We start from the raw sequence: 27,780 nt of genomic DNA on the forward strand, positions 1-27,780 counted from the left end.
CAGCTAGTTAGTGGTAGTTAAAGGGTTTGAACTCCAGTCTCCTGACTCACAACCTGGTACATTTGGCATTGTTTCAGGGTAGCCAGAGTAAATCACTTAATCAAATTGTAAGGACTTCAGCTAGATTCAATTCAATAAACCTTTATTAAGTGCCTAGTATGTACATGGCATTGAAGATAAAAAGACAAAAGTGGAACCACCCCTGCCCTTAAGGAGCTTACAGTCTGCATTGGGATGAGGGGATAGAGACATCTGGTACACAAATATGAAGAATGTACAAAGTTATATAAAATAATTTCAAGAAGGAAAGAATGTTACCAACTTTAGGATATCAGGCAAGTCCTGATGCAGGAGCTGATACCTGAGCTGTGCTTTGAAGAAAGCCAGGTTTCTAGGAGGCAGACAGGGAGGGGAAGGGAGACCTTCTTAGGGAGGAAACCCCACACAGGTGTGGAGGCTGAACAAGGAAAAGCTCAAGACCAAGCCAGTTTGGAACAGGGCTTGTCAAAGGGCACAATGTGATTCTGGAAGGCTCTACATGCCAGACTGGACCAGGGGACCCCAGAGACAGAAGTTCTAGTCTAACCCCCTCATTTTTATATTTGAGGACCTGATATTTGTGCACTATTAGGTGACAGATTCAACAATTAAAACTCCAGTCCAGTGACTCCAAATCCACTGTGCTTGACCCACTGCCTCCCCAAATTTGTGTTTTTTCTTTTTAAAAATGTTGGAGCTCCCTCTCTTGGCCAGGCTGGAAGTGCAGGGACCACTTAGAGGCCATCTCTGTTGGCCAAGGAGCTTTGAGTGCCTTCCATTTCCTGCTAGGTCTGATTCCCCCTGCTTAGGCCCCCTTTGGTGCACCCCTTCCTGGTGATCACCTTGCTCCCAAGGTCCTACCATTTTGGACTTAGCCCACTGCAGCTCAGCTCAGACCTTGCAAGCTCAAAGCTCCCCACCAAGAGGGGTTGCATCATTAGACCCTTAACTTGCTCAGAGGTTTTGGGGAATCTGAGTCGTTGTTAGATTGTTAGACCCCTCAATACCCAGGAGACAATTATGAATGGGGACCACCATGTCTAGCTAAAGGTAGGATTTTTGAATCAAAAATGTTTTAGGAATATTTTTGGCAGCTGTATGCAGGATAGGATTGGAGCTGGAGAGACATTGTGAAAGTTTTGAAGAGACATAATGACCAGTGAAGGCTGGAGATAGTTGTGAGAGTGCTGTGCTGAATTGACAAGTTTTCGGCAAGTAGATAGGGGCATATGTAGCCCTCATCATCTCTCCTGACTTCCTCTGCCAAATGATCCACTAGATGTTTGCTAAACATCTCTCCCACCAGTATCTAAAGCATCATATGCAAAATGTAATTTGTTTCCTCCCCAAATCTCACGCCTCCTCCAAACCTTACTTTTCTAATGAGGACCACCACCCTGTCTCCCAGGTTGCTTGGCCCTGGCCCCTCCAGTCATCAAAGCTCACCCCACTTTCTTGACACCCCTAGCCTGTGAAAGGAGGACACAACCATGGAGAATGTCCACTTAAGTGAACAGGGACCAGTGATGTAGGCAAGATTTGAAAGGTCAGAGTGAAGAAAAGCAGAGAAAATGCAGCTTTGTGTGTCCAGTATATGAAGGTGTGATCAACAGGGTCAAAAAGTAGGACAGCTGGGCGGGGGTGGGGGGGAGGCAAAAACAGTGACTTTAGCAGAGACCACTGGTGCCTTGGGCATACAGTTTCATGATGAAGTCAAGAAATAAAAGATGAGGGGCAGCTAGGTGGCATTGTGGATAGAGCATCGGCCTTGGAGTCAAGAAGACCCGAGTTCAAATCCCGCCTCAGACACTTAATACTTAGCTGTGTGACTTTGTGCAAGTCACTTAAACTCCCCATTGCCTGGAAAAAAAAACCCGAAAAACTAAGATGAGGGAGACATGGGCATGTTTGGATGAAGCAGAAAAGGATTCTGTCTGTGGACAAGCAAACTAAAAATGAGGAAAAGAAATGGTGACAAGAGAGGGCAAGCTTCTGGAGGAAATGAAGCAGTGGAATTTCGAGGGGAAGGGTCAGCCTTGGCAAGGCTAAGGAAAATGAAGAATGATGTCTGGATTTTGAGTTGTGCAATGGGATAAAAGAGGGAGCTTGTGACAGCCTCTGTTCTATGGAACAGGGAAGGAAGAAAGGAAGCAATGTAGAGACAACTAAAGACAGGTCTTGAATAGCCCCTCTGGTGACTGATAAATGCAAGTGAATGTACATTTGAAACCTGTCCATATAAGTGAACCCCAGCCAGCATGATGATATTGCTATTTGTAGGCCTATTCAGCACAGTAGGACAAGAAAAGGCAGATGGTGGGAGCCAAACTCAATGTTTGGCAGGGCACGGCTTGACTGCAGGGGAAAAAAGGATTTTAGTCTCAAGGTAGCTGTGAGTATATACTAAACTAATCAACAATGGAGAAGGGAAAGAAGTGAGAATAAATTGAGGAATGGGCTAGCTTTCTTCTAAACCCAAAACGAGAGCTGCTTGAGAGCTGTCTTTTCTCTCTGGATCCCTACACTCTTAAGAGTCTGGGGGTCCTCGCCTTCAAGGAGTTTACATTCTACTGAGAGCATATGATACACAGTTAAATTTAGTACAAAAAAAAATTGAGAGAAGCCATGAACAATCAAGGGGAAAGGGGCACACTCCCCCCCCCCCAGGGTAATTAGTGACAGCTTCACCTGTCACCTTAGCAGAAATTTGAAGGACAAGATTTCTGAGGTAGCCATAAAGAGGGAAGAAACTGCACAGAAAACTGCATTGTTACTGCATTAAGACAATAGTTGGAATATAGAATGCACAGAACAGCTGGACCAGAGTTCATGGAAAGTAGTATGAACATTAATGGTCCAAATTGAATGTGAATGGGATAAACTCATCCATAAAACAGAGTAGCAGAATGGATTATACTTGAATCCAATAATAGGCTGTTTTTCAAATGGAAACCCATTTGAAACATATACAGAGGTAAGATAAGAGGATGAAACATTATTCTTCACAATCTCAGAAAATAGGAACCACAAAAGTGGATCTGTTTAAAAGATAAAAATGAAAATTACATTTTTTTCTGAAAGATACCAAAGAGTGAAAGTATGAAATAAAACTGGGAAAGTTAAGTAGAATCTAGATTGCTGAGAACATGACGTGCAGTACTTAAGGACTTTGTATACTATCCTGCCACTAACGGTTATTTTTTATGTGTCTCAGGAAGATTATTGTGTGGAGAGCAGATGAGGATAATAGAATAAAAGAATTGAACGGGAGCCGAGTAAGATTGTATTGGTTCTGGTCACTATGCTCCTAAATGTCAAGTCTAAACGGTCTTTCATCCTAATCCTTTCTGGTGTTCAACCCCCTACTTGTGTGACTGCTCTACATCACTCCCCTGGCAGTGGGTGTTTCCCAAAGTTCTGTCCTGGGACCTCACTCTTCTCCCTTCATACTCTCTTGATGGTCTAACCAACTCCCAACTAACTTCAATGCAGGCAATTCTCAGTTCTGTATATTCAACCCCACCAAGTTTTTTCATCTGAATGCATCACCATCCTTCCAATGTCTCAGGCTTGTAATTTGCCTTCATTCTCCATCACCTCACATAACCAAGCAATTGCCAGACCTTTCTCTCATTCTCCAAATTTCCACTGCTTAGTTCAGACCCTCATCACCTAATGTCTGGGTGAAACTACCACCTCCTAATTGAATTCCCTGATTTCTCCAACTCTGGTCCACCCTGCACACTTCCTAAGTAGATCCAGATCTGATAATGCTAGTGTCCTTCCCCCGTCAACCCACTCCAGCAACTTCCTATTACCTTTATAGGACAAAATAGAAACTGATGAAAGCTCTTTACAATCATCGTTCAATCATTTCAGTCTTGTCTGACTGCATCCCCATTTGGGGTTTTCTTGGCAAAAATACTGGAGTGGTTTGCCATTTCCCTCTCAAGTTAAATATAGTACCCCAAAAAATTGAGAGAAGGCACGAACAGATGAGGAAACTGAGGTAAACAAGGATAAGTTACAAATGCTCAGGGTCATATAGTTTAGGGGGCTTAGGCCAATATCTGAACTCAAGTCATCCTGACTGGCCCAGCACTCATCTACCTCACCACCTCAGTGGCCTTTACAGCCTGGCACCAACTGATCTCCATGGACATTTCTCCTGCCTCACCCTATGATATAACCAGTCAGTCTTTTATCTCTTCCTTTCTTTGCACTGTCCCTCATTCCTGGAAGGTGCTCTCTTCTTGCCTACCTCTGCCTAAAAATTCCTCTTTTAGATGAAACTCAAGCAACTATCTATTGCATGAAGCCTATAGAAAATTACTAGTTATCTCTTTCAAATTATTTTGTATTCATCTATTTTGAAGATATATTAGCTTTAAAAATTAGGATGTATTTTATGTGTCCCTAAACTCCCATTGGAACTGAGGATAGGATTAGGAGTGGAAGTGGATTTGTGAAGTTAAGAGGTAGAATCAACCAGATTTTAGAACTAGATGTGGATGGGACAGTCCTGGAGAGGGAGAATAGAGGATGACTGTTTTGCATTTGAGATGCCCAAAGGACATTCAGGATAATTTGCTTAGATTATGCCAAATCCCCAGAAATTCTAATAAAATGGAACCAGATTCAGAAAATGTACCTGGAAAGACCCTCAGGGTCTTTGGGCACACAACTTAGAAATAACCATTTGCTAAATTAAGGCTTGTCAAGGGGCTGCTAGGTGGCATAGTGGACCAAGCACTGGCCCTGGAGTCAGGAGTACCTGAGTTCAAATCCAGTCTCAGACACTTAATAATTACCTAGCTGTGTGGCCTTGGGCAAGCCACTTAACCCCGTTTGCCTTGCAAAAAAAAAAAATACCTAAATTAAGGCTTGTCATCACCCTAATGCCCACCTTCCCCTTCTTCAAAAACAGTTCAGATGGCCTTCTAAAGATCTTCTCAGAACTTATGTAGGATGAATCAGCAGAGGAAATGGAGTGGACAGAAAGGAACGGGAAACCTGTGTCAGAGAAACCAAGGGAGAAGTATCAAGGGTAAGAGGATGAATCAACATCACCAAAGCAGCAGGGAGATTAACAACTGAGGAAAATAAATTCTATTTTGCTGTTAAAAGTCATTGATAATGTTGGAGAGATCATACTTGGTAATAATAGAAGGCATGTTTATTCTCAGTGCAAGCAATAGGTCTGAAAGATCCATAGGGCTGTAAATGTCATATTCCCAGGGATCTTCCTCACAGTAGCTGAGGTTTTCCCAATTAGAAAATTCTTAAAAGGCCCTAAAAAGGTAGCAAGGATGGGCTCCTTCTGTTAAAGATTAAATACATATCCAAAGTTTCCTTTCTTTCTAAATCAAGGGTTTTTAACTTGAGTCCATGAAACTTTTTGTAAATAACTATATTCAGTATTATAATATTAAGTATTTTTTTTAACTTTAGTACTTTATTTTATGCATTTAAAAAGTTATTCCAAAAAGGGATCCATAGGGCTCAACAGACACATGAAAGAAAAGGCCCATGACACATGAAAGGCTAAATCCTTTCCCAAAGAAAGATTAGCCAGATGGACAGAACCCTTTTATTATTACTTCACTTTCAGGACACTAGCTGAAATTCTGCCCAGGTCCATAGCCATAGAAAGTTAGCCAATAGTTACTATGTGAATAGTGCCTACATAAGAGTTTACCTGCATAAGAGACAGGAGGGGAAAGCCACTCTCTATTTCTATACCTGAACTGAGGTAAAGCTTTTTTTTTTTTATTGTTGGGGGGAGTGGGGGAGCTAGGGCCTATCCAGAGTGCAGAACTAAGTAGGCTGGTGGTAGTCAGTTGCTTTGTTCTCTTGAAAATGATAATCTGGGTAGTAGTACTGGAAGCCTCCAGGGAAAGACTTTCCACAGTCCGGACATAAAATATGGGGGTGGGAATATGTGATCAACAGAGGGTGAACAGAATCGAACAAAAGCAGTTCTACCCATTAGACCTACAGGTAAAAAGCCCTCCCACCAGACTAAGGAAACCAATTCAACAGAAAAAACCTTTTAAACTTTTATTAGTAGTTGTTTCTTAAGAATCAAAATAGTTAGCAAATTACTTTAGATTCATCAAGACTGTATTTTTTTGTATTTAGAGCTTTTTAACAATGTACAACATAATACAAAACAAACCAAAAAGAGACGAATTTCTATTACTAGATGTAAGACCAAATGTATCATTCTAAAGTATTGAGTCTATTTCCCAAGAATGAATGATGTGGAAAGTAAAACTGAAACAAAACTGAGTTAGAAGCTGGGCTAACAGATTGTGGGCTCATTACCCCCAACCCTGTTTGAAAGTGCTTGCAAAGAAATTCCTGTTTCATACTGAAATTAAAGTGTCAATTGAAGTTTCCTGGAGCTGGGAACTTAAAGCTTGGGGAAGATTTTCAGGGGCTAGAGTTAAATGCCCTGCTCTAGCAAAATCCTAGATTTAGCTAAGACTTGTGTGGGTATACCCCAAACTCAATGGCAATCTTCATGCCTTCAAAAAGTTTGGAACCAGTGTTACACTAAGTTAGAATCTAACATGGAGTTCATTTTTAAGAGGGGGGAAAAAAAAAAAAACAAAAAATCAAATAAACACCCTAAAAAACCATTGCACTAGATATGGATTTCAGGTCAGCCAGTGAGGGATGTTTTGGTCAAATATATGACATTCAAAGAAAGCAGCACTGACCACCTCAAGAATATCTCTCAGGGAATTCCAGAATACCCCTATATATCTCCTGCTCATGGCAAGGGTGAGAACACACACCAACAAAGTTTGGTCTTGAATATATATGTACAACTTAGTTCCCTAGAAAAAACCAGGGTCACGCTGGGAAGGGCACTTCTCAAAATACAAATAAAATTAATTGGAAGGGTGGAGTGGGGGGCAGCAGGGCTTAGAGGTCCCAACATTCCTCATGCTTTACCTTCCTCCTCCCTGTTCCCACAGGGATCAGACTCACACAGATCAATGTGTGGTGATAAGTCTCTATAAGGTACAGAAGTACTCTTTCAGTCTCTTCCCCTCCCACCCCCCAACAAGAAACCCAAAAGAACATTCTCTCTTCTTTCTAAGGAGAGTATGAAGCCACTGGAGGGGGAGGGAGCCTCCAGAGATTGATGGGAATACTTGAGGCCTTCCCAAAGGGCAAGATGCTCCGTGGCAGGGTGGAGGCAGGGTGGAGGTGGGCTGGGGGCCTGTTCTCAGCTGGCTCCTGCCCGAGCCATGAGGTCTTCCAATGCATTGTCCTGGTCATTGTTGTGTAATAATAAAACTTCTTTAATGTCTTTCAGTTCAAAGCCCATTTCCTTAAATTTGCTCATTAACTGAAGAAACTCTGTTGTCTGAAAGAGAAATAGAGGAGGAGAGAAAAGTTGAGTCCAACAAACACAGTAAAATTTGGAAGCAAATGTTTCCTAGTCCAGTCAAGTGAGGTTAGGGAAGAAGCTTCAAGTAGGACCAAATCAGTTGGGAAAAGGACAAATGCCATCTCCCTCACCCACCAAGTCCCTCTAAAGCATTCCTACCAAGTCCCTCTAAAGCATTCCTACAACTTCTAGGCTCAAGTAATAAGAGCACATGAAACTCATGCCTATAATACCCCCATAAATTGCTGCTGCTCGGACATCAGAATATCTGGCAGGTTTGCCACACACAAAGGTTCTAAAAAGTATGACCCCCTCCCCAAGTCTTTTGAATAGCCTATACTACTCCACAACATAAACTGCAACTCTCCCTTTCCATCTCAGCTCTGGCTAAAAAGTTCATTGACCAAAATTATTCTTTATTTTTAACTCTTCCTCTTGGGGTACTGGGTAATCCTCAATTCTGTCCTGACAGAAACAAACATATATAGTGCTGCCAAGAAGCTGCAAGGAGGGAGTGAGATCTCTTACTTACATCACTGACACCACCATCATTCCAGACTCCATCTCTAACTGCCACAAACTGATTTAGGGAAGAAGTAGAGTGGAAGGGTCAAGACTTTAAGGAATTGTAATGGTTAAGACTAATATGAAAGGAATTCCTAATCCCTGGGCAGGTACATCTACTAATCTAATTATTATTGGGCTCTCTTACCCTGCCCCAAATCCCATATATATACCATTGGTCTCACCTTTTCTTCTGAACACTGGTACATTTCCAAAGCTTCTTCTACCAGAATGGGATCAAAGCCCTTTTCACAGAGCTGTCCATGTGCAAACAAATAGTCAAGAACCTAAGAAAAGCAACAAACAAGTCAATTCTCTGCCTGGAGCAAGTCCTGAAGTTAGTTCTGCAACCATTTCAGTCTTTGTGTTCCCAAAAAAGTATGGGGAAGAAGTAGGAGTATAAGTACTCACTGAAAACATCTAACCAACATAAATCCAAAGATTATCCTTCCTAGGGATCTAGCCCTACTCAACCACAACTGGAAACCTGAACCAGCCTATCATATTATTTGTCATCTTAACAGCTCCCTATAGGAATAATGTTTCCCCCAGTTTTGCTGCTAAGGCTGAAAGTGGATAGAAGTTGCTGGTATCTATTTTCTGTCTTAAACCATTTCCTCGCTACCCACCCTATTCCACCTATATTTTCCAAGCTTTGGATTGTGAAGTCAGGCCTCCTATACACTAATGGAGATAAGAAGGTTGTTCAACCAAATGGAGTCTTCTACCAGGAAACTGCAGAAGACTTTTACTACTAAACTAATGTCTTTCTCAGTACTGCTACTACCAGTTAAAGGATTGTGGAACTAGGGCAATGAATGGAGCAATAGATCTAACTCACAGGAAAAAGTTGTTTCAGGTGCTCTTCCCCATGTCCTGCCACAAATGTTCCCAGAATGTCACTAGGAAATGATGTGGTGGTTTTAAAAGAGAGACAGAGAAAAAGAGACCACTTTTTAAAACTAGTGAGTCTGTGGAACTGAGGATAGGGTAAAGAATCTGCCTATTTCAATTTGTGGTTCCTGAACAGAACAGTGACTGAAAGATGCTCACTCAGTTAACAAGAACCCTGCACTCCAAATGAATGTGGAGCTTAAAATACAGTCCTTACAGTCCTAATCATTTCTCCCTTTCCTATACTCTAGCCTCTCACCTGCTCTATATTTTCTCCTTTCTTCTTCATGGCTTTCAAGACACAATCATATGAGTAGCCCATGTTGACCACTGTCTCCACACATTGCCGCTCACTGGGGGACAGTGCTTGCAGGTCCGAATATGTTGGTATACTTGAACTCTGGGGACAGCAGGGGGTGTTGGGCACTTGCGATGTCCTGACATTGTGAGGCGTGACCTGGTGGTGGAGAAACATGCAGGGTTATGCTAGATAGAGTGGGATCCTAGTCCATATAAACAATATAATGTCAGAGACATAAGAGAGAAGACCATGCCTAAAGCAAACTGCTTTCCTCCCTACCCTTACCCCATAATCTAAGACCAAGGCACCTGGATCAGGGCAAAGGGTCAATCTGCACAGTGGAATCCAAACGAGAAGAAATATGAGATATAAAGTCTTGAGGCTGAAGTGGGAAAATTCAGTATAGCTATCTTATCCTATCCTCCTAGAGACTCTAAATGAGACAGACAAATAGGAAAGAAATCACAGGATCATAGTATTCATAGTTATTCTGTTAAGTCAACTGGTTCCTATGTTCAAGCCAGCAACTGGCAATGATTTTGTGACCAGCATTACTATCAAAATGAAAGGGTTTGCTTCCTGGAATCCAAATAGTTTACCACCTTCAGTCTGCTAAGAACCTAATCAGAAGTTTTCAGGGGAAAAAATCTAAAGCCCTAAAGTGACTCAGAGCACTTAGCTCAAACTGGACTATTATTGTGAATTGGAAAAGACCTCAATCGCCATCTAAGTCCAATTCCTACAAGAAGGAATCCCAATGATAACATGTTCAACAAGTGATTACTGAGTCTCTTGAAGACCTCTAAGGAGAAGGAACTTGGCCAGCACTTTTTTACACTTCACATTCAAGTTTTTATCAGATTTCTTCCTGACACTGGGCCTAAGATTTCCCTCTTTGAAGCTTCCATTCACTGTTCCTAATTCTTCTCTGAGGCCAAAGAAAACAGATCTCATTCCTTTTACCACACTACAGCCTTCAGATGTTAAGACATCAAGTCCTTCCCCTCCCCCCAAGTGTTCTCTTCTGCAGCTAAAACTCTCCACTTCCTTTTCTATGCCAACATCTTGGCTAAATTCCTACTTGCTCTTACAACAACCACTTGTGTGGTCAATACAACTCCAGTTGAGGCAAACCTCTCAGGGACCTTCCCATTAATATGGTTACAAACACACAGAGACACAAAAGACTGTTAGCTTAAAACCTATGCTCAACCCTAGAAAGACTGGCCTGGCCCAGCCCACAGTAAGCTGGGCAAAGACTAAGGGAATAAGTAGAGTCCAATGTGACAGCTCAACTTTTTAGGCTCTAGTTTTGTCTACTGCTCCCTGGCAGAACTGAAAGGTTCCCCAAAATAATCAAAACTCTCTAACCATACTACAATCCCAGCACACATTTATACAGGGCTTTTAAGATTTGCAAAATGCCTTATACATACTTCAATTGATCATTGTGGCAGCTTAAATTTCTAAGACATAATTTGCCTTTGGGGCAAGACTAAAAGCTCAATAACTACTATTTGATAATGATTTAATGCAAATTATTATAAGTGCTCGTGTGCAAAGAATTGAGTTACAGGGAAGGGGGTAGTGAAGTTTAGCCAATGAAGTCAGGGCATTTTTCACTGCTACACTTAACATCCCTTTGTCTCTGGTTCTATTGAAACTGATGATCCTTTCCTCCATCCAATTAGGGTGGTTATTTTCACCCACACCTTCTTAAAAGCCTCATTTCTGGGACAACCTGATGTCTACCTTAAACATAATGGTCTCTCCAGAAGAGTGAATTTAAGAGCCCTTTAAGAGAATCATCCTATGCTAATCTCCTAAACCACACTTTGTTCTTTTTTTTTTGGCCACCCTAACAAAAACAAATATAGAAACACAATATGGTTTTGAATTTTCATTCACTACTTCAGGCTAACTCATAGTAAATGCCTTCACAGAACCAAAATGGCTTTCTTTCACCAATGTGTCTCCAGAAGTACCTCAAAATACTAAAGTTGATTTAACTTATAAACTGGTATTTAAAAAAAATTTCAATAGCACCATCATAGGAATTACAATTAAAGGGAATGAGGTAGTACATACCACGTGAGTCACTATTATTAAGAAAACACAATTTCTTAAAAGATACTGGGAAAGGAGAAGAGCAGGCTCTTCATAAACTGTTCCGTCTTGAATCACAAAGATTCAGTGATAATTAAGACCATAAAGTTACTTTTGAGGTCAACTTAAACTTCTTTGCAGCTCAGCCATGACTTCTAATGAGTACATGTCTCATACACTTTCTAAACTCGTGTCTAAAAGAGAACCCATCATCTTTTCCCCTCATATTCATCTTTCTTCCAACTTGCTGTTTTTCTCTAGGGTACTACCATCTTCCAAGGTACTCAAATTCACAATGCTGCTGGTAGTGTAACCCTCAACTTCCCATTACCTGTCATTTTTCCCTCCACAATGTTCTCATCCCCTTCTCAAACTCAAAAGAACTACTATCTCTAGTTCAAGGCTTCTTGACTAGAATACTTAAGTTTCCCTAATTCAATTCTCTCACTGTTCTACATCATCTTCCATACATCTTCCAAAGTGATTTTTCTAAAGCACATTCAATAGGCAGTTTATTAAGCACCTACTTCTTTCCTAGCATTGTGCTAAATCCTAGGGATACCTATACCAAAGCTGGCAAAGTGTCAGCAAGAAAACATGTAAATCTATCATAGGAAATCATGCAAAATGAACATAAGGTAATTTAGGTAATTCACTAGAAGCTGAATGTTTCAAACATCTTGTTGGAGAAGATGGTATTTGAATTTGAAAAAACACCAAAATTTCCAAGAGGCAGAGGTGACAAGGGAAAGTATTCCAGACATGAAAGACATCCAGAGCAAAAGCATAGAGACAAGAGTTGAAGTGTTATAAGTGGAAGATAGTGTAAGAAGTATAAGAAGCCTAAAAAAGCAGAAAAGGGCAAGCTGTTGAGAGCTTTAAAATACCAAATAAAGAAGTTTTATTTGATCCTAGAGAAAATAACAGGTCAAGGGAGTTCATTGAAGAGGCTAACATGGTCAGACTAGCATTTCAGGAATATCACTTTGATAATAGTTTTATAGACTGTAGAAAAACTTGATTTAGAAAAATTGATTAGTCATTAAAATAAATACCCAAGCAAGAAATGAGAGTCTGAAATGTGACAGTGGTTATGTAAACAGAGAGAAGAGGAAATGAGTCTACAGAGACAAATGATAAGATTTGGCAAACGAATGCATATATGGGGTAAAAATGAGGAAACAAAAATGACAACAGGCAATTCAGAAAAACGGTGGGTTTGGAGTAAACTATGAATTCTGTTCTGAACGTGGAGTTTAGGATGGGTTCAGGACATCCAGTTTGAAAGATCTAGGGCAGCTTGTAGGATACAGGACTAGAGAATCAAAATACTGGGGTCTGATATGGTGGTGGTTCAACCCATCAATCCTGCCCAACTCTCCATGACCCCATCTGGGGTTTTCCTGGTGGAGATACTAGAGTGATTTATTCACCAGCACTATCCATTGTTATCACCTAGCTACCCATTCCTAGGGTTTGACATAGACTTTAAAATCATATGTACATGATTCTTGAGAGAGTATAGAGAAAAGATGCGAGATCCCAGGAAGAAACCATAGGGAACACCCAAAATTAGGGAGAAAGACAAAGATAAAGACCTAACATCAGATTGAGAAGGGTCAAATGAGTAGGAAAGAAACCAAGAGATCATTGTAAAAAGGAGTTTGCAGGTAGTGTCAATGGTGTCAAATGCGGCAACAAGCAGACTGAGAGGACATTAGACTGATAACAGATGACTGCAAAGCTTTTTCAAGGACTTTTGTTAGGAAAGAAGAAGAAAAATGTAGGATGACAGTGAGTAGAGGCAATAGATCTACTACGGTTATTTAAGGATAAGGAAACAACCTGGGCAAGTTAGCAGTAAAGATCTAGCAGAAAGGGAAAGAATCAGTAAGAGATGAAGGATAAGGGGCAGCTAGGTGGCACAGTGGATAGAGCACCAGCCCTGGAGTCAGGAGTACCTGAGTTCAAATCTGGCCTCAGGCACTTAATAGTTACCTAGCTGTGTGGCCTTGGGCAAGCCACTTAACCCCACTGCCTATCAAAAACTAAAAAATTAAAAACTAAAAAACTAAAAATAAAAGGATAGTGAGTGAAGTCTGCTAGAGAAGATAGGATAGGATGAGGGATCAACTTTGGCAATAAAATCTACCTCTTCATCAGAAACTGACATGAAGGACATAGTTGAAGGGTCCGTGGGGTTGTGGGAGAAGCAAAGAGAGAAAATCCAGTGGTTCCTTATTACCTCTAGGATCAAATATAAACTCCTATGTGTCATTTAAAGTGCTTTTCACACATTTCTAATTCAAAACTAAGAACATTAACTTCTATTTTAAATGTGAAAATTTCTGAATTTATTATTTTTCCTTGATAGTCCATGTGGAAAAGGCAGCAGTATCCATAGATGCTCAATTTGTCTCTCTTCTAAGGTCCACAAATGAAAAAAAAACATGCCTCGGAATATTCAAGACAAGAAATGAGCTGAAAATAAAGTTAAAAGATGATAAAGGGGCAGCTAGGAGGCACAGTGGATAGAGCACCGGCCCTGGAGTCAGGAGGACCTGAGTTCAAATCCAGACTCAGATACTTAATAATTGCCTGGCGGTGTAACCTTGGGCAAGCCACTTAACCCCATTGCCCCTTATACTTTTTTTAAAATGATAAAAAAAATTAGAAAGGAAATGAATGAAAAGGGGGGAAAAATTAAAAATACACAAAAAATTTCATCTTAACCAGAATAATACAAAGGAATATACTGAGTATCAGATAGGTAGGCACTTACAAATAGCCTCATTCTAGGAAAGAGACCTTGATTAGGCTAGTTGTCTTGGCTAGCACAAAACTGAAAATGAAAATAACTCCAAATGCTCTCTTCTTCACATCAATCTCAGCAAAACCATGTCCCATCTTGATATCATTCCCACATACTCAAAATTAATTCCCTTACCTTCACAGAAAAGGTACAAGTGGGTCAGAAAAGTGTTCATAACTTTTTTGGGGACCCTTGCTTAAAAAACAATCAAAATAGGGGCAGCTAGGTGGCGCAGTGGACAGAGCCCTGGCCTGGAGTCAAGAGGACCCAAGTTCAAACTGGACCTCAGACACAATAATTACCTAGCTGTGTGACCTTGTGCAAGTCACTCAACCCCATTGCCTTAAATAAAAAAAAAAATCAAAATAGCTTACCGTCAGTACTGTATTTGTAGGTGATGACTCTTCTGTACATACTGACAAAACAGACAAGGAAGGCAGCTGGGATGAGGGGGATAGTGCTGGTGTCTCCTTGCCACTGTCCAAATTTAAAGCTGAAAGTCCCACCCCAAGGTATCCATTGAGTTCACTAGCATTGTTCTGGGAGCAGGGCTTTAAGGAATTCAAGAAAGTGCCATTGCGGAGGCAGGTGGTACTGTGAAAAGTGCTTCCAAGTTTTGCTGTCTTCTGCTCACTGTCATCTGAGTCAAGTTTGGGGAAGGAAAGAGACTTAATATTGCTCACAGCAGTGATAGGAGGGAGGGACACTTTGGAAGACAATGACATCTTTTCACAATTACCTAATTGTGGTAAAGTGATAAAGCCATTGGGTTTGTGAAGGGGTTTAAAATCCAGTGCAGCCCTTTCTAGGGATGCCAAGACTTCCTGGTCCTGCAACACAGACCCAGACCCTCCTTTGGGTAAGTTATTATCTAAGATCTGGGCCACAATAGGCCCAGTTGTACCAACAAGAATGTTTCTCAGTTCTTCTTTCTCATCAATAGTTTTTAATTCCATGTTATCAAATGGGTCCTCTTCACATTCAAAGTCAGCAGGGTTGAAGTCTGCCTTCGTATGAGGTGGGCTGAGAACTTTCTGTTTTATGTTACTGCTGCTGACACGGGTTGGGGTGAGAATATTATTGTGCTGTAAGCTGGCAAGGATGGGGTTAATAGGAGGTGGCATTGTGGTCGGGCAGTGTGTCTTTGAGAAACCCATTTTGCTGTCATCCTCTGGGCCACTCTTAGAATTCACTTTGGCTTCTGTTTCTTCAGCCTTTCGTTCAGCTTCCCATTGAGCTTCCTGGATTTTCTTAAGGTCTTCTGCCCATTCAATTGTTTTTTTTTCCAAGGAAAAGTCATACTGCAAAAAATAAAGAGAAAAAGACATTCAGCATGCAAATTTCATTCTTTCAAACTTCGGACAATGTTTTATTAAAGACTTTTTTTTGAAAACATCACTTAAGTGAAAGCTTTGATACCAACACTTCCCTCTTTCATTCTTTCCTTTTATACAGTATGTGTTACCCAGACTTGATACAAAAACAAGATTAATTTATTTTCTATAAACAAGCAGATAGTGACATCGAATCCTGGTCTATTTAAACCTATTTTGGTTTTGCAATCTTTCCAGGAAATTTAACTATAAAGAAATCAAAGAAGGTGTTATATTATTATTTCCTATCACTAATTTAGTCTCATTATTACCCAAAACACTTTGCCTGTTCACAATACTACCCCTGAACCAAATGTACTTGACATTTCTTAACCTATCCTTTGAGGCCTGGATCAGGTACAATACCTCTTCCATAAGGCCTTCCAAACTACTCTTAACTCTTTGTTATAATCAGTTTCTTCTTTGAAATTTTTCTAAGTCACCTATGTGATGTTTTGGTTTTATACTGTGTTTTATTTTTTTATTGACATAACCCCAAGAAGCAAAGAGGAAGGAGTGCTGAGGACCAGTATTTGAATCCTTACACTGCTGCTGCTACTTCCTACATGTTTATCTTTGAGCAAGTTATTTGACTTTCTGTAAAATGAAGGACATTTTATGTCTTTTTTAGGTCCAAATTTATAATTTATTGAGTCTTGTCCCCACTACTACTAAATTTTAAGATCCTCAACAGCAAAGACCATAATTTGTCTTTATCCCTAATATCTTACAAATAAAATATTGTCTAGTGATGTTGCTAAGCAGTCCACCTTTCATAAATATAAATCTACCTTTATTTAAAGAAAAATTCATGTATACAGTCCAGAATTTACAAAACAAATCTGAGGGTAATTATTCACATCACAAATAAGATTCATTTCAGTGTCTTTTCAACATAAAAGTCCACCAGTATATTTTAAATGATTTGGGTCACAAGGATTCAATTTACAAATAATTTTTCAAGAAGAGATCTATTGTGTAAGAGGCTTTTCCTAAATAATATATAAAAGTTAGTAATCTCCTTGGTAAATCACCAATTACTATGCATGCTACTGATAAAAAGGAAAAGAAAAAGATAATATGGCCTAGGGAAAGAAAAGAGATTAAGAGATGGTCTACTAGAAGATTAGAACAAAAGACTAAAGTAACAGATAATTCACCTAGTATTTCCCAGATCTATACATAGATGAAGATATATTTTTAACAACAGCAATGTCTTTTGTCTTTGGGAGAATATGGGGAGAATAACCCTAAAACTAGAGATTTGAAGAAATAATTATAATTGACTTCAGGTGTATACATGACTCAAATTACTAGTGGAATTAAAATTAAATCTTAGATCTCTACTCACTGAAATGTGGCAGTCAAGTTGAATATTTTAAACATAATGACCCATTAATTCCAGAAACTAAAGGCTAACCAGAAAAATAAAATAAATATTAAAACTGACCCTTCTTGGAAGCAATTTGTAATTATGCAAAGTGTCTAATATGTCCACACCCTCTGACCCAGAAATTCCACTAAAAAGCTTATACCACAAAGAGGACATTGTTCAAAGTCCCTGATTCATCATAATGAGACAGCTAAATGGTGCAGTGAATAGTGTGCTGGCCCTAGAATCAGGAAGACTCTTCCCAAGTTCATATCTGGTCTCACACATTTACTCTCTGCATAAGTTACTTCATTCTATTTGCCTCAGTTTCTTCATTGACAAATGATCTCAAGAAGGAAATGGCAAACCACTCCAGTATCTCTGCAAGAAAATCCTAAATTGAGTCATGAAAAGTCAGACACAACCAAACACACCACAATATTTACAGGAATATTTGAAGTAGCAAATTAGAAAATGAGCATATGCCCATCAAGTGGGAATGGCTAAACAAATTAAAATATGTGAATACAATGTAATGTTACTATGCCATAAAGAAATTAATGGAAAAACTGACCTGAAATAGACTAGAGTAAAAACAAAGTCAAGAAAACAATGCTGAAAATGGATATAACGAAGTAAGCAGAAAATACAATTACAAAAAAAAAGAATTATAAAGAAATAAGATGATCCAAAGAAAAGCCGTAACAAGACACTATCACTCCATTCACTTACATAGATGAGAAGTCCAGAAGTACAGTGCATTTCACATAAATTTTCACATAAACTTTTCTCTTTAGGAATAATTTTTAACATTAGGAGGTAAATGGGAAGGCCTATTTTTTTAAAACTGTTCCTTCATGCATTTTCAGGAGAAATAATCTGCCAGTTCAGTTTTTTAAAGTAAGTAGACTATGCATAAAGAAGTAACCTTAGAAAAATTTGTGCCTAAGGAAAGACTCATGTCACAAAAAAAATCTAAAAATAAAATTATCTTTTAGGAAAACTACTGAATTACCCCAGAGTCTAAAACCTCACTATTCCAACATGCAACATATATATATGTGTGTGTGTACATATATATGTGTGTGTGTACATACATATGTACACACACACACACACACACACACATATATATATGATCACAAACTTTAAACTACATGATAGCATGACAGCCTCAAATTTTCAAAAGTACAAAGGCAATGAATTCTTATTAAGTTTGAAGCACCTCCTCAAAAACGTAAATCCCTTGCTATGCATAAAAAGCACAATAACATGTTCCTTTTAATGTTTTTTGGAAGTAAAAATAGTCTATCATACTACTACAACTCATTTGGGGAAGAAATAGAAGATGATGACTTGATTTCTACTCCATCTCCCAAGTCCAAAATAGTAATAAAATTAATTATGCACACATGATAGGAAACACTACTTTTCTCCTGAAAAAAAAAAAAGATCACTAAATCAAGGAGAAAACTAGGTAACTTTCAAGTTTCAGGTTGCAGCCTTCTTAGAGCAGGCTCTAAGTCTATTTTAATGGTTTGTTTTGTCTTTTCATATAGGAAGATAACATTACTGACCCACAATCATCAAGGGACATGGTTCTGAGTTGTTTTCCCTTTTGTGAGGATAGGCTGCACTGCTGTTTCCCTCTTGTTCCAGGCAGGGTAAGCTTACTGTCTGTAGCCAAAAAACAGAGTAAAGCTAACTGGTATATACATGAATTGAATAGTCACGTCCTCATTAGCACACGGTTAAATCCCAGAAGTTAACCAACTTTTTTTTTTGTAAAATGAAGCAAGGACTGTATCATGCACCTAAGTACTTAACTAAGTACTTCAACTACTATAAAAAGATAGAAAAACCATTGGATCAAGTTTGTAAATTTTTTTAAATTAGTTAACAAAAATAACTGATTTTATGGTTATATCTAATAAACATTTGTTGCTACTGCAACTTATTAAAGTGGTCATACAGCTTTTACAAGTAAATTTATTTTGTATCTTTATAATACTTATTTATGTATAATATATTGTCTTCTCCAATAAAATATAAACTCCTTGAGGGCAGGAATGTAATTCTGACTCCTAGCATAGTACCTGACACACAATGTAAGTCGGTAACAAAAGATTATTGCTTGACTGTCAGAATTCATTTTCATCTATAATCTATAAATTATTGCACAAAAGACATGATAATAACCGGTCACTGAGGAAATTTTACAAGTTAAATCTTGTAAATCTTCTAAATTCTGTGCCTCAAAGAAGAGGAACCAATTTCCTGAGAACTGCAGAGTCACTGCTCAGCTCTTCACAATGAGACCATTACATCATTTAGACATTATTTGAGAATAATGAAATGGGTAAAGTTTATTTTACAGAAGTGTCACAGTACCCAGGTTAACCAAAAAAACTTCTTTATAATGAAATTGTTTTAAAACAAATTAAAACTTGCATGCACTCACACACACAAATCAGACACAACACCTTTTATAAATCAGAGGGGAAAGCATTTAAGATGGGTCAATATTGACATTTAACCTTTTTTTCAAGAAGCAGTCTATAAAAGCCAAATGTTTGCTAGAAAATTATTCTAATAGGAACAGAGCTTTAGGGCTGGAAGGGACCTTAGAAAGCACTTATTTAACCTCTACCCCACCTATTTTTCAGGAAATTTTGACCTAGAGATGAGGAAGATAACATAGATGATTTGGAGCAAAGTCAGAATTTGATACAGATCATAGACCTAGAGGTGGAAGGAATCTCAGGTTATATAGTTCAATTTCCCCCATTTTAGAGAGAAGAAAACAAAGGTCTATAAACATGATCAAGTTTGATTTGACTGAAGTTACCCAGGAAGTAAACATCAGATGAGATCAGAAAGCATGAATTCTAGAGCTATTCTTTTCTACCATGTTATGCTGTACAGACTCAAAACCCAGCACTTTCTTGTTGTATGAAATGAACATTTTTATATTTTTATACTATGCTGAGCTTCAATAACCAAGAAGCTGAGAAATTTATTTGCCTCATTCAAACTGTTAAATCTCTATTAAGCACCTTGTCTGTATCATACATCTTGACCATGTAATACCAAAAAGCAAGACTGAAGTAAACACTCCAGAATGCCATGTGGTTTTATTTTACTCAATGTAAGAGTTTTAATTATATTTTTGACATTACAGTCAAATTTTGTATTAGATATGAATAATTTCAATCTTTGCTTTCTTCAACTACCTAGAATTGAGCAAATTGCTTTCCATATCAATTTCCTCCAAATGGCACTGTCTGCTCCACTAAGGTCAGTCTATATCTCCTCATCTCTGCAAAAGCCACAATTCTTATTCTTATCTCAGTGCCTTTTTAATGCTGTTCTTCCCTTTCTGCCCCAATTAAATTATTACTATTACTATACGCAAAATTAAGACTTATTTCAGGTATCTAACCATTTTATAATGGTCCCTCTACAGTTATGTGTATATAAACAATGATGATGGGTACAAATATCAAAGTTTTTTTTTTAAATTAAATAATAGAAAATAATAAATAATAGAAAAGCACAACTTAGAAGATCTGAATTCTAATTCTGATTATGTTACTATCTACATGACCTACAGCAAATAATTTAATGTACCAATGAATTTTTTCATAAATATTTATGAAATTTGAAATCTGAGACTGATTAGTCTATGTGCCTATGATTATAGGCACATTTCTCAAGGGAATAACTAGCTCAGAATTTTGAATCTAAGCTTTATACAATAAAAATTTATTCCTATAAATGACATAAAGATCACAAATACATTTTCATGTATAAGCTTCAGAATTAACTTAGGAAAGAATACATAAATATTGGACAGCTAGGTGGTGCAATGACTAGAGCACTCACTGGCCTTGGAGTCAGGAGGACAGGAATTCAAATCCTGCCTCCAACAACTTACTAGCTCTGTGACCTTAGGCAAGTTACTAGTTGGTTACTAGTTGTCCTGATTCATATCTGTCCAATGAACCCAAGATGGCTCTGGAAGAGAAAGTGAGGTTGGTGACTTAGCACAGTACCCCTCATTCAAATATAATTCATATATTTTTTATGGTATCACTTCCCTTGTCATGGTCTTCAAGAACAAAGGACAATCACAATCACCATCACCACCACCACCACCACCACCAAACGCTACCACCATCACCACTATATAAATATTACTACTATCAAAAAACTCATGTGTGAAATTAAATGATTTGCCTGAGGACACACAACTCCTCAGTGGCAAAGTTATCTATTTTATCATTAATCACACTTAGATAAAGACAAGAAAAACTTAAACTGAAAGAGTTGAGGTGTATAACCCTCCATTATCAACCATAGGATGCAGTCTATACTTTTTAAAACTTGGAGCAATTATAGAGTTTAATTGTAAGTTAGAAAACACTTAAGATTTTATGAGAATAAGCTGAGGCAGATCAAATTCTCCCATTTCTATAATAGTAAATATCTCAAATCTTGAAACTCAGCAAAATGTTACCAAGAAGAAATACTTACTTGTATTTCCCTGACAGCTTGTAAACAATCAGGCAAAGAGAATCCAATAGGCAGGCCAACTTTAGCTGGTGTTTTGAATTTGTCTCCTATCTTAAATGGGACATCATCAAGGTAACTGAAAGTCCCTAAAATGAAGTAAAAACAAAAATTAATTCATTTCTTCTTCCATGATCCTATATCTGTTCATTAAAAGCAAATTAACTCTTGTTATTTGAAGATTTATTTGTTAGAAAAAGTTAAGGTATAAAGAACCTACCTACCATTAATCTCAGTATCTCTCCTTAACTGACTACTTTTTTCAGTCCACAGAAGTCTAAAAGAAAAGTAGGAGCCAAAGCTATTCTCAAAATATATACATATCAATGAGGATTGTGATCCCCTCCCCCCCACCCCTACCCCACAAGGCCAAGGAGAGAGAGGGAAGGGTCTCATCTCAAACTGGTGTTAGATTCACAAAAAAATCCCCTAAAAGTCTCTACCATTCCAAATGACATGAAGTTTGTATAAAGACAAACCAGGAATAAGAAAAGGCATCATATTTTACTTCTGATACATATGTAGATTTTTCAAAAAGCAAAGTTCTAAGAAGGGAAAAAGAGTAAAACCATGGGAATAAATGCCTATTAGATATCATGGTACAGATCCCTTGTACTCATATTAAAATTTATTTCTCAGGTTTTTTTTTTTTGGGTCTGTAAGGACAGCGTATTTTAAGTCTCTCTGTTGTAGCTAGTTCTGCCTAAACAATATCATTATTTTGCCAAAAAATATTTTCATTATTTTCATTATCTCCTAACAGTAAGAAGTGAGTTGCCAAACAACACTGAAGAGGATAGGAATAATCTAATTCCACCTCTCCTACCTTTAAGTTCTATACTACCAAGGCAAATTTTTCTATGGTCACATCACTGAAAGATCTGCCTAATAACATAAAATAATTAATATAATAGATGAAAAACAATTTTCATTATCTGTTGCTATTAAGAAATTATTCTAGTTAATCATAGAGGAAGGAAGATCTACATATTTTAAATTACCATGCCTCTTGTGGACTCTTATCTGACTAGCTATTTTCAAGAACTAAACTAAATCATGATCATTTTTTTGCTGAAAAATATTTTAGTATTTATAGTCTGCCAGTAAGAAATGAGTTCATCCTTTTGATTATTGGGGTAAAGAGTGTTAAGAAATCACAAAGATGGTACAGAAGGTGCTAAACAAGGATTAAATTAAACCTTTCTTCCCCTTAAAGTACTTCTTGAGTATAGTCAAACTTGGTTATGTAATAAAACCAGAATATGAATGATTTTCTTAGTATTACCAATATTACAGTTTCTATGAGATGATTAACACCAAGCTACAAAATTCCCCATTTCTGCTGTCCTTGAGAAGTATGAGTTAAAATTTTAACATCTGCTAGGTTATCCTCTTCAGCTCTTTATTCCTTTTCCTTCCTTTGTTCTATCATTCATCATTACTCCTGTTCTGGGTTGGGCTAAGCTAGTAGGCTCAGCTATCCTAAGAGATCCAAATACAATTTCAGATAAATATATCACTGTCTCTCTAGGCTTAACATTTACTTTCCAATTTCAATACAGTAATTCATGAATGAAAATGTACAAATGAAGTTGGATCAATGAATTAGATCGAGTTAGAACTACACCAACCTAATTCACTTTACAAATGACAAAACAAATTACATGATTTGCCCCAAATCATCACATAATATCAAGGTTCTCTTAATTCCAAGTCCTGTGCTTTTTTCTAGTACTATATATTGCCTTCCTAGGCAACTTCATTCTCCTATAATGCAAAATAACAAAATTTTCATTCTACTGCTTTCTAAATCCCAAGTCTTTCTCTTAATAGTTATGTAACTCTAATACTTTACATCTCCCTGAACCCCAGGCCTCTTATCTATAAAATGGAACTTTAAAAAATGGAATTAGTAATGTTTACAATACCACCTTATAGGTGTCTTAAGAGGTCAAATAAATACTTATATGTAAAACTCTTTAAATATCATACAAGCTTAGAAGTTTATTTCTATCATTATTAGTCATATTTAAGTAAACATGACAAAACAGTATTTGCTAAATATACAAACTATAATTCTTCTGGCATTTATTTAGCATTAATCAGATTTAATCATTACTTAATTTTTAATAATTAATAATTAATTATTTTTAATTTACTTAATTAAATAGAGCCTGGAGTCAGAAAGCTCTAAGACATTTATCATAATTAACCCAGTCTCAGATATTTAGTAACTGTATGATCCTGGAAAAGTAAAACTAAATCGGTTTCATCTTTTGTTAAAACAGGAATAAGAACAGTACCTACCTTGAATAGTTTTTGAAGCTCAAATAACAATTTTAAAATATTTAATACAATGCCTAGCACATAACAAGCATTATATTAATGTTAGCTAGTATGTAATTATTATTATTATTATTATTGTTAAAGATTATTTTTCTTCCCATGTCAGAGCTAGTATGAAATTTAATTAAGTTAAAATCCACCAAGAAAAAAAATACAAAGAATCATAGGTATAGTTATTCTTAAGTGACAAATATTTTACAGAATTTATGATTTTTTAAAAAAGGAAAGCAAAAGAGCTTGCTGTAAATAAAATAGGCTTAATTTAAAAAAAAAGACTCAATTGCTGCACCTTGACCAAAGGGAACTTATCTAGCTCGCTCTATGCCTAAGTTTCAAATACCAAATGTTCAAAGTAAAGTAGATATAATTGAAGCTTAAGAACAAAGACTGGAAGATAGGGAGAAAATTGAACTACTATATAACTTCTAGTTTTTCAAACTATCTGACTTAAAAGATGACAGAAAAAACTAAATTGAGCTATACTGAATGATTTAAAAAACTTTAACAACTCAATATAGATATCCCACTTACCATGAAAATCTGAACCCGACTTCTTAGAAGCCATTTAGAATCTGAAAAACAATAATTAAGCATATATTACATATACTTATACACAAACAAATGAATATGAGAAATAGTTTATGGAAGAAATTAAGATACCAAAAAGAAAACAAACAGGAAAGCACAGTTTCCCATCAAAAACGATCCCTGCTGTCAAGGAAAATAAGATGACACAATCTATCCAATGAGGGGAAAAACCCCTAATACATGGAAAGAAGTGGGGGTGGGGGCTGGGAGGGAGGTTAGAGATAAGGATCAAAGTATTGCAAAGAAGTTATGAATATTTATTTATTAACTGAGTTTATTAAGAATGAAATTTCTACAACAGGAAATTAACACGTCAAATTACTTAGCTCAATAGGGTTCTTTTTTTTAAAATTTATTTTTATTAAAGATATTATTTGAGTTTTACAATTTCCCCCCCCAATTTTACTTCCCTCCCCCCACCCCCCACCCATGGAAAGCAATCTGTCAGTCTTTACTCTGTTTCCATGTTGTACACTGATCCAAATTGAGTGTGATGAGAGAGTCCTTAAAGACGAGACAAGAAGTCTAAGAGGCAGATAACAAGATCAGACAATAAGAGATCTGGTTTTTTTCCTAAATCAAAGGGAATAGTCCTTGAACTTTGTTCAAACTCCACAGCTCCTTATCTGGATACAGATGGTACTCTCCTTTGCAGACAGCCCAAAATTGTTCCCGATTGTTGCACTGATGGAATGAGCAAGTCCTTCAAGGTTGAACATCACCCCCCATGTTGCTGTTAGGGCGTACAGTGTTTTTCTGGTTCTGTTCATCTCACTCAGCATCAGTTCATGCAAATCCCTCCAGGTTTCCCTGAAATCCCATCCCTCCTGGTTTCTAATAGAACAATAGTGTTCCATGACATACATATACCACAGCTTGCTAATCCATTCCCCGATTAAAGGACATTTACTGGATTTCCAATTCTTTGCCAACACAAACAGGGCTGCTATAAATATTTTTGTACCAGTGATGTTTTTACCCTTTTTTCATGACCTCTTCAGGGTACAGACCCAGTAGTGGTATTGCTGGGTCAAAGGGTATGCACATTTTTGTTGCCCTTTGGGCATAGTTCCAAATTTCTCTCCAGAAAGGTGGGATGAGTTCACAGCTCCACCAACAGTGTAATAGTGTCCCAGATTTCTCACAACCCTTCCAACAATGATCATTATCCTTTCTGGTTATATTGGCCAATCTGACAGGCGTGAGGTGGTACCTCAGAGAAGCTTTAAGTTGCATTTCTCTAATAACTAATGATTTAGAGTAATTTTTCATATGGCTGTGGATTGCTTTGATCTCCTCATCTGTAAATTGCCTTTGCATATCCTTTGACCATTTGTCAATTGGGGAATGGCTTTTTGTTTTAAAAATATGACTGAGTTCTCTGTATACTTTAGGAATGAGTCCTTTGTCAGAATTATTAGTTGTAAAGATTGTTTCCCAAGTTATTACATTTCTTTTGATCTTGATTACAGTGGTTTTAGCTCTGTAAAAGCTTTTTAATTTAATGTAATTGAAATCATCTAGTTGGTTTTTGGTGATGTTCTCCAACTCTTCCTTAGTCATAAACTGCTCCCCTTTCCATAGATCTGACAGGTAAACTAGTCCTTGATCTTCTAATTTGCTTATAGTATTGTTTTTTATGTCTAAGTCCTGTAATCATTTGGATCTTATCTTGGTAAAGGGTGTGAGGTGTTGGTCTGATCTAAGTTACTTCCAATTATCCCAGCAGTTTTTATCAAAGGGGGAGTTTTTATCCCAATGGCTGGACTCTTTGGGTTTATCAAACAGCAGATTATTATAATTGTCTCCTGCTTTTGCACCTAGTCTATTCCACTGGTCTACCACTCTGTTTCTTAGCCAATACCAAACAGTTTTGATGACTGATGCTTTATAATTTTAGATCAAGTAGGGCTAAGCCACCTTCTTTTGCACTTTTTTCATTAAGCTCCTGGAAATTCTTGACTTTTTATTTCTCCATATGAATTTACTTACAATTCAATAGGGTTCTAAGTGCATTCATTCAAACTCTGGAAGTAAATCATTTCAGTCTCATTGAAGATTTTCTGTCCCCCTTGCTCACTTACCCAGAATAAGAAACTTTAACTAGACAGACCTCTTGACCATTCTACAAACTTGTGGAGTTCTCATCTCTAAACCAATGCTATATACACTTTAGTCTGAAATCATTTCATTTTCTTCAGGAAACATTGTTTCTGTTACTATCTTAACAAACTGGAGACACTGTTTTGTAAGAAATTTCTGGTTGATAATTCACTCTCTCCCACTCACCCCACTCCCAATCCATTATTACTTCACTCATCTTTCAGTAACACCTTTCAGTAACAAATTAAACCATTCTAAATCACCAACTCAAAGGTTTATGCTGGCATCTTACTGTTACCATAATCAGGTTCAGAACAGGCCCAAGCTATTTCTCTTCAGAGCCCAAGCTACATGATTTAGCATTGAAGCAGACCCTAAATGGAACAATAGATCACCATTTTAAAGAAAAAAGGAGTTAATCCAAAAGGACAAAGGTAAAAGCAGCAGAGTTGGGATATGAATCTAGATTTTCTGTCTACAAATCCACCATACCATTCTTAGCCATAGCTGCTCAACAAATACTGGATACTAAATTAAAGATTAATAAAAATAAAGAGAGGTTGTATTTAATATCTTCTATGCACAAAGAAATGGAACAATGACAGAGAAAATCAAACAGTCCTTGACTCTGAGCATACATTCTCCTAAAGAGGTACAGCACATGTACAGATAACTGAATTTTTTTTTAAGTCTAGAGCTGTAATTTTATCAATGCAACAAGTTCCCACTGAAGAAACTCTTGAACAAAGTATATCTGCAGAAAATTGCTTATGGAACTGACAAGTTGCAAACTTGTCACAAAGCTGGCATGAAGCACAGGTCAAACTTGAATCCAGGAGGGCGGCTAGGTGGTGCAGTGGATAGAGCACAGGCCCTGGAGTCAGGAGTACCTGAGTTCAAATCCTGCCTCAAACACTTAATAATTACCTAGCTGTGTGGCCTTGGGCAAACCACTTAACCCCATTTGCCTTGCAAAAACCTAAAAAAAAAGCAAACAAAAAAAAAACCCTTGAAGCCAGGTTGTTGGGACTCTGAGGCTAACCTTCTATCCACTATGCCATGCTGCCTCTCACCTAGCAAATGCAGAGGCAGTGCAGCACTGCGGAGAGGGCTGGGCATGGAAGAAAATCCTGACTTTGGTTGGTTGTGAAGCTCTCTATGTCTTAGGCAACTCCCAAGATGAGCATTTCCTGAAGTCATAGGTGAATTTTAATGTGCGTAAGTGGTAGGAGAACATTAACTCTTTGAGGGCATGTTTCATCTTTATTTTTGTATCCCCAGAGACTAGCACAGTAGTGGACACAT

At 37.6% G+C, this 27,780-nt stretch overlaps 2 protein-coding genes across 7 annotated transcripts in view; one reads left to right on the forward strand and one right to left on the reverse strand.

The window, feature by feature from the left end:
* Positions 1–5,169, forward strand: part of KIF24 (kinesin family member 24) — a 117,109-nt gene extending 111,940 nt beyond the window's left edge. The window contains exon 16 of the mRNA XM_074196587.1: positions 4,967–5,169. The gene's annotated coding sequence lies outside the window, so the exon portion shown is untranslated. The remainder of the gene's footprint in view (positions 1–4,966) is intronic.
* Positions 127–27,780, reverse strand: part of UBAP1 (ubiquitin associated protein 1) — a 55,442-nt gene continuing 27,788 nt past the window's right edge. For 3 of the 6 annotated variants that reach the window (XM_074196590.1, XM_074196591.1, XM_074196592.1), the window contains 7 exons: positions 24,316–24,356; positions 21,403–21,527; positions 14,496–15,422; positions 9,162–9,359; positions 8,194–8,295; positions 7,977–8,024; positions 129–7,420 (listed from right to left, as the gene is read on the reverse strand). In XM_074196590.1, the coding sequence (XP_074052691.1) occupies positions 7,280–7,420; positions 7,977–8,024; positions 8,194–8,295; positions 9,162–9,359; positions 14,496–15,422; positions 21,403–21,527; positions 24,316–24,349 (1,575 nt within the window). In that variant the 5' untranslated portion in view covers positions 24,350–24,356 and the 3' untranslated portion in view covers positions 129–7,279. Of the gene's footprint in view, positions 7,421–7,976; positions 8,025–8,193; positions 8,296–9,161; positions 9,360–14,495; positions 15,423–18,443; positions 18,544–20,803; positions 21,375–21,402; positions 21,528–24,315; positions 24,357–27,780 lie in introns of those variants that run through there. The other 3 variants (XM_074196594.1, XM_074196595.1, XM_074196593.1) reach the window with 3 other exon arrangements.

Source organism: Macrotis lagotis, chromosome 8 (genome assembly GCF_037893015.1).
Source record: "Macrotis lagotis isolate mMagLag1 chromosome 8, bilby.v1.9.chrom.fasta, whole genome shotgun sequence".
Lineage (NCBI taxonomy): Eukaryota > Metazoa > Chordata > Mammalia > Peramelemorphia > Peramelidae > Macrotis > Macrotis lagotis.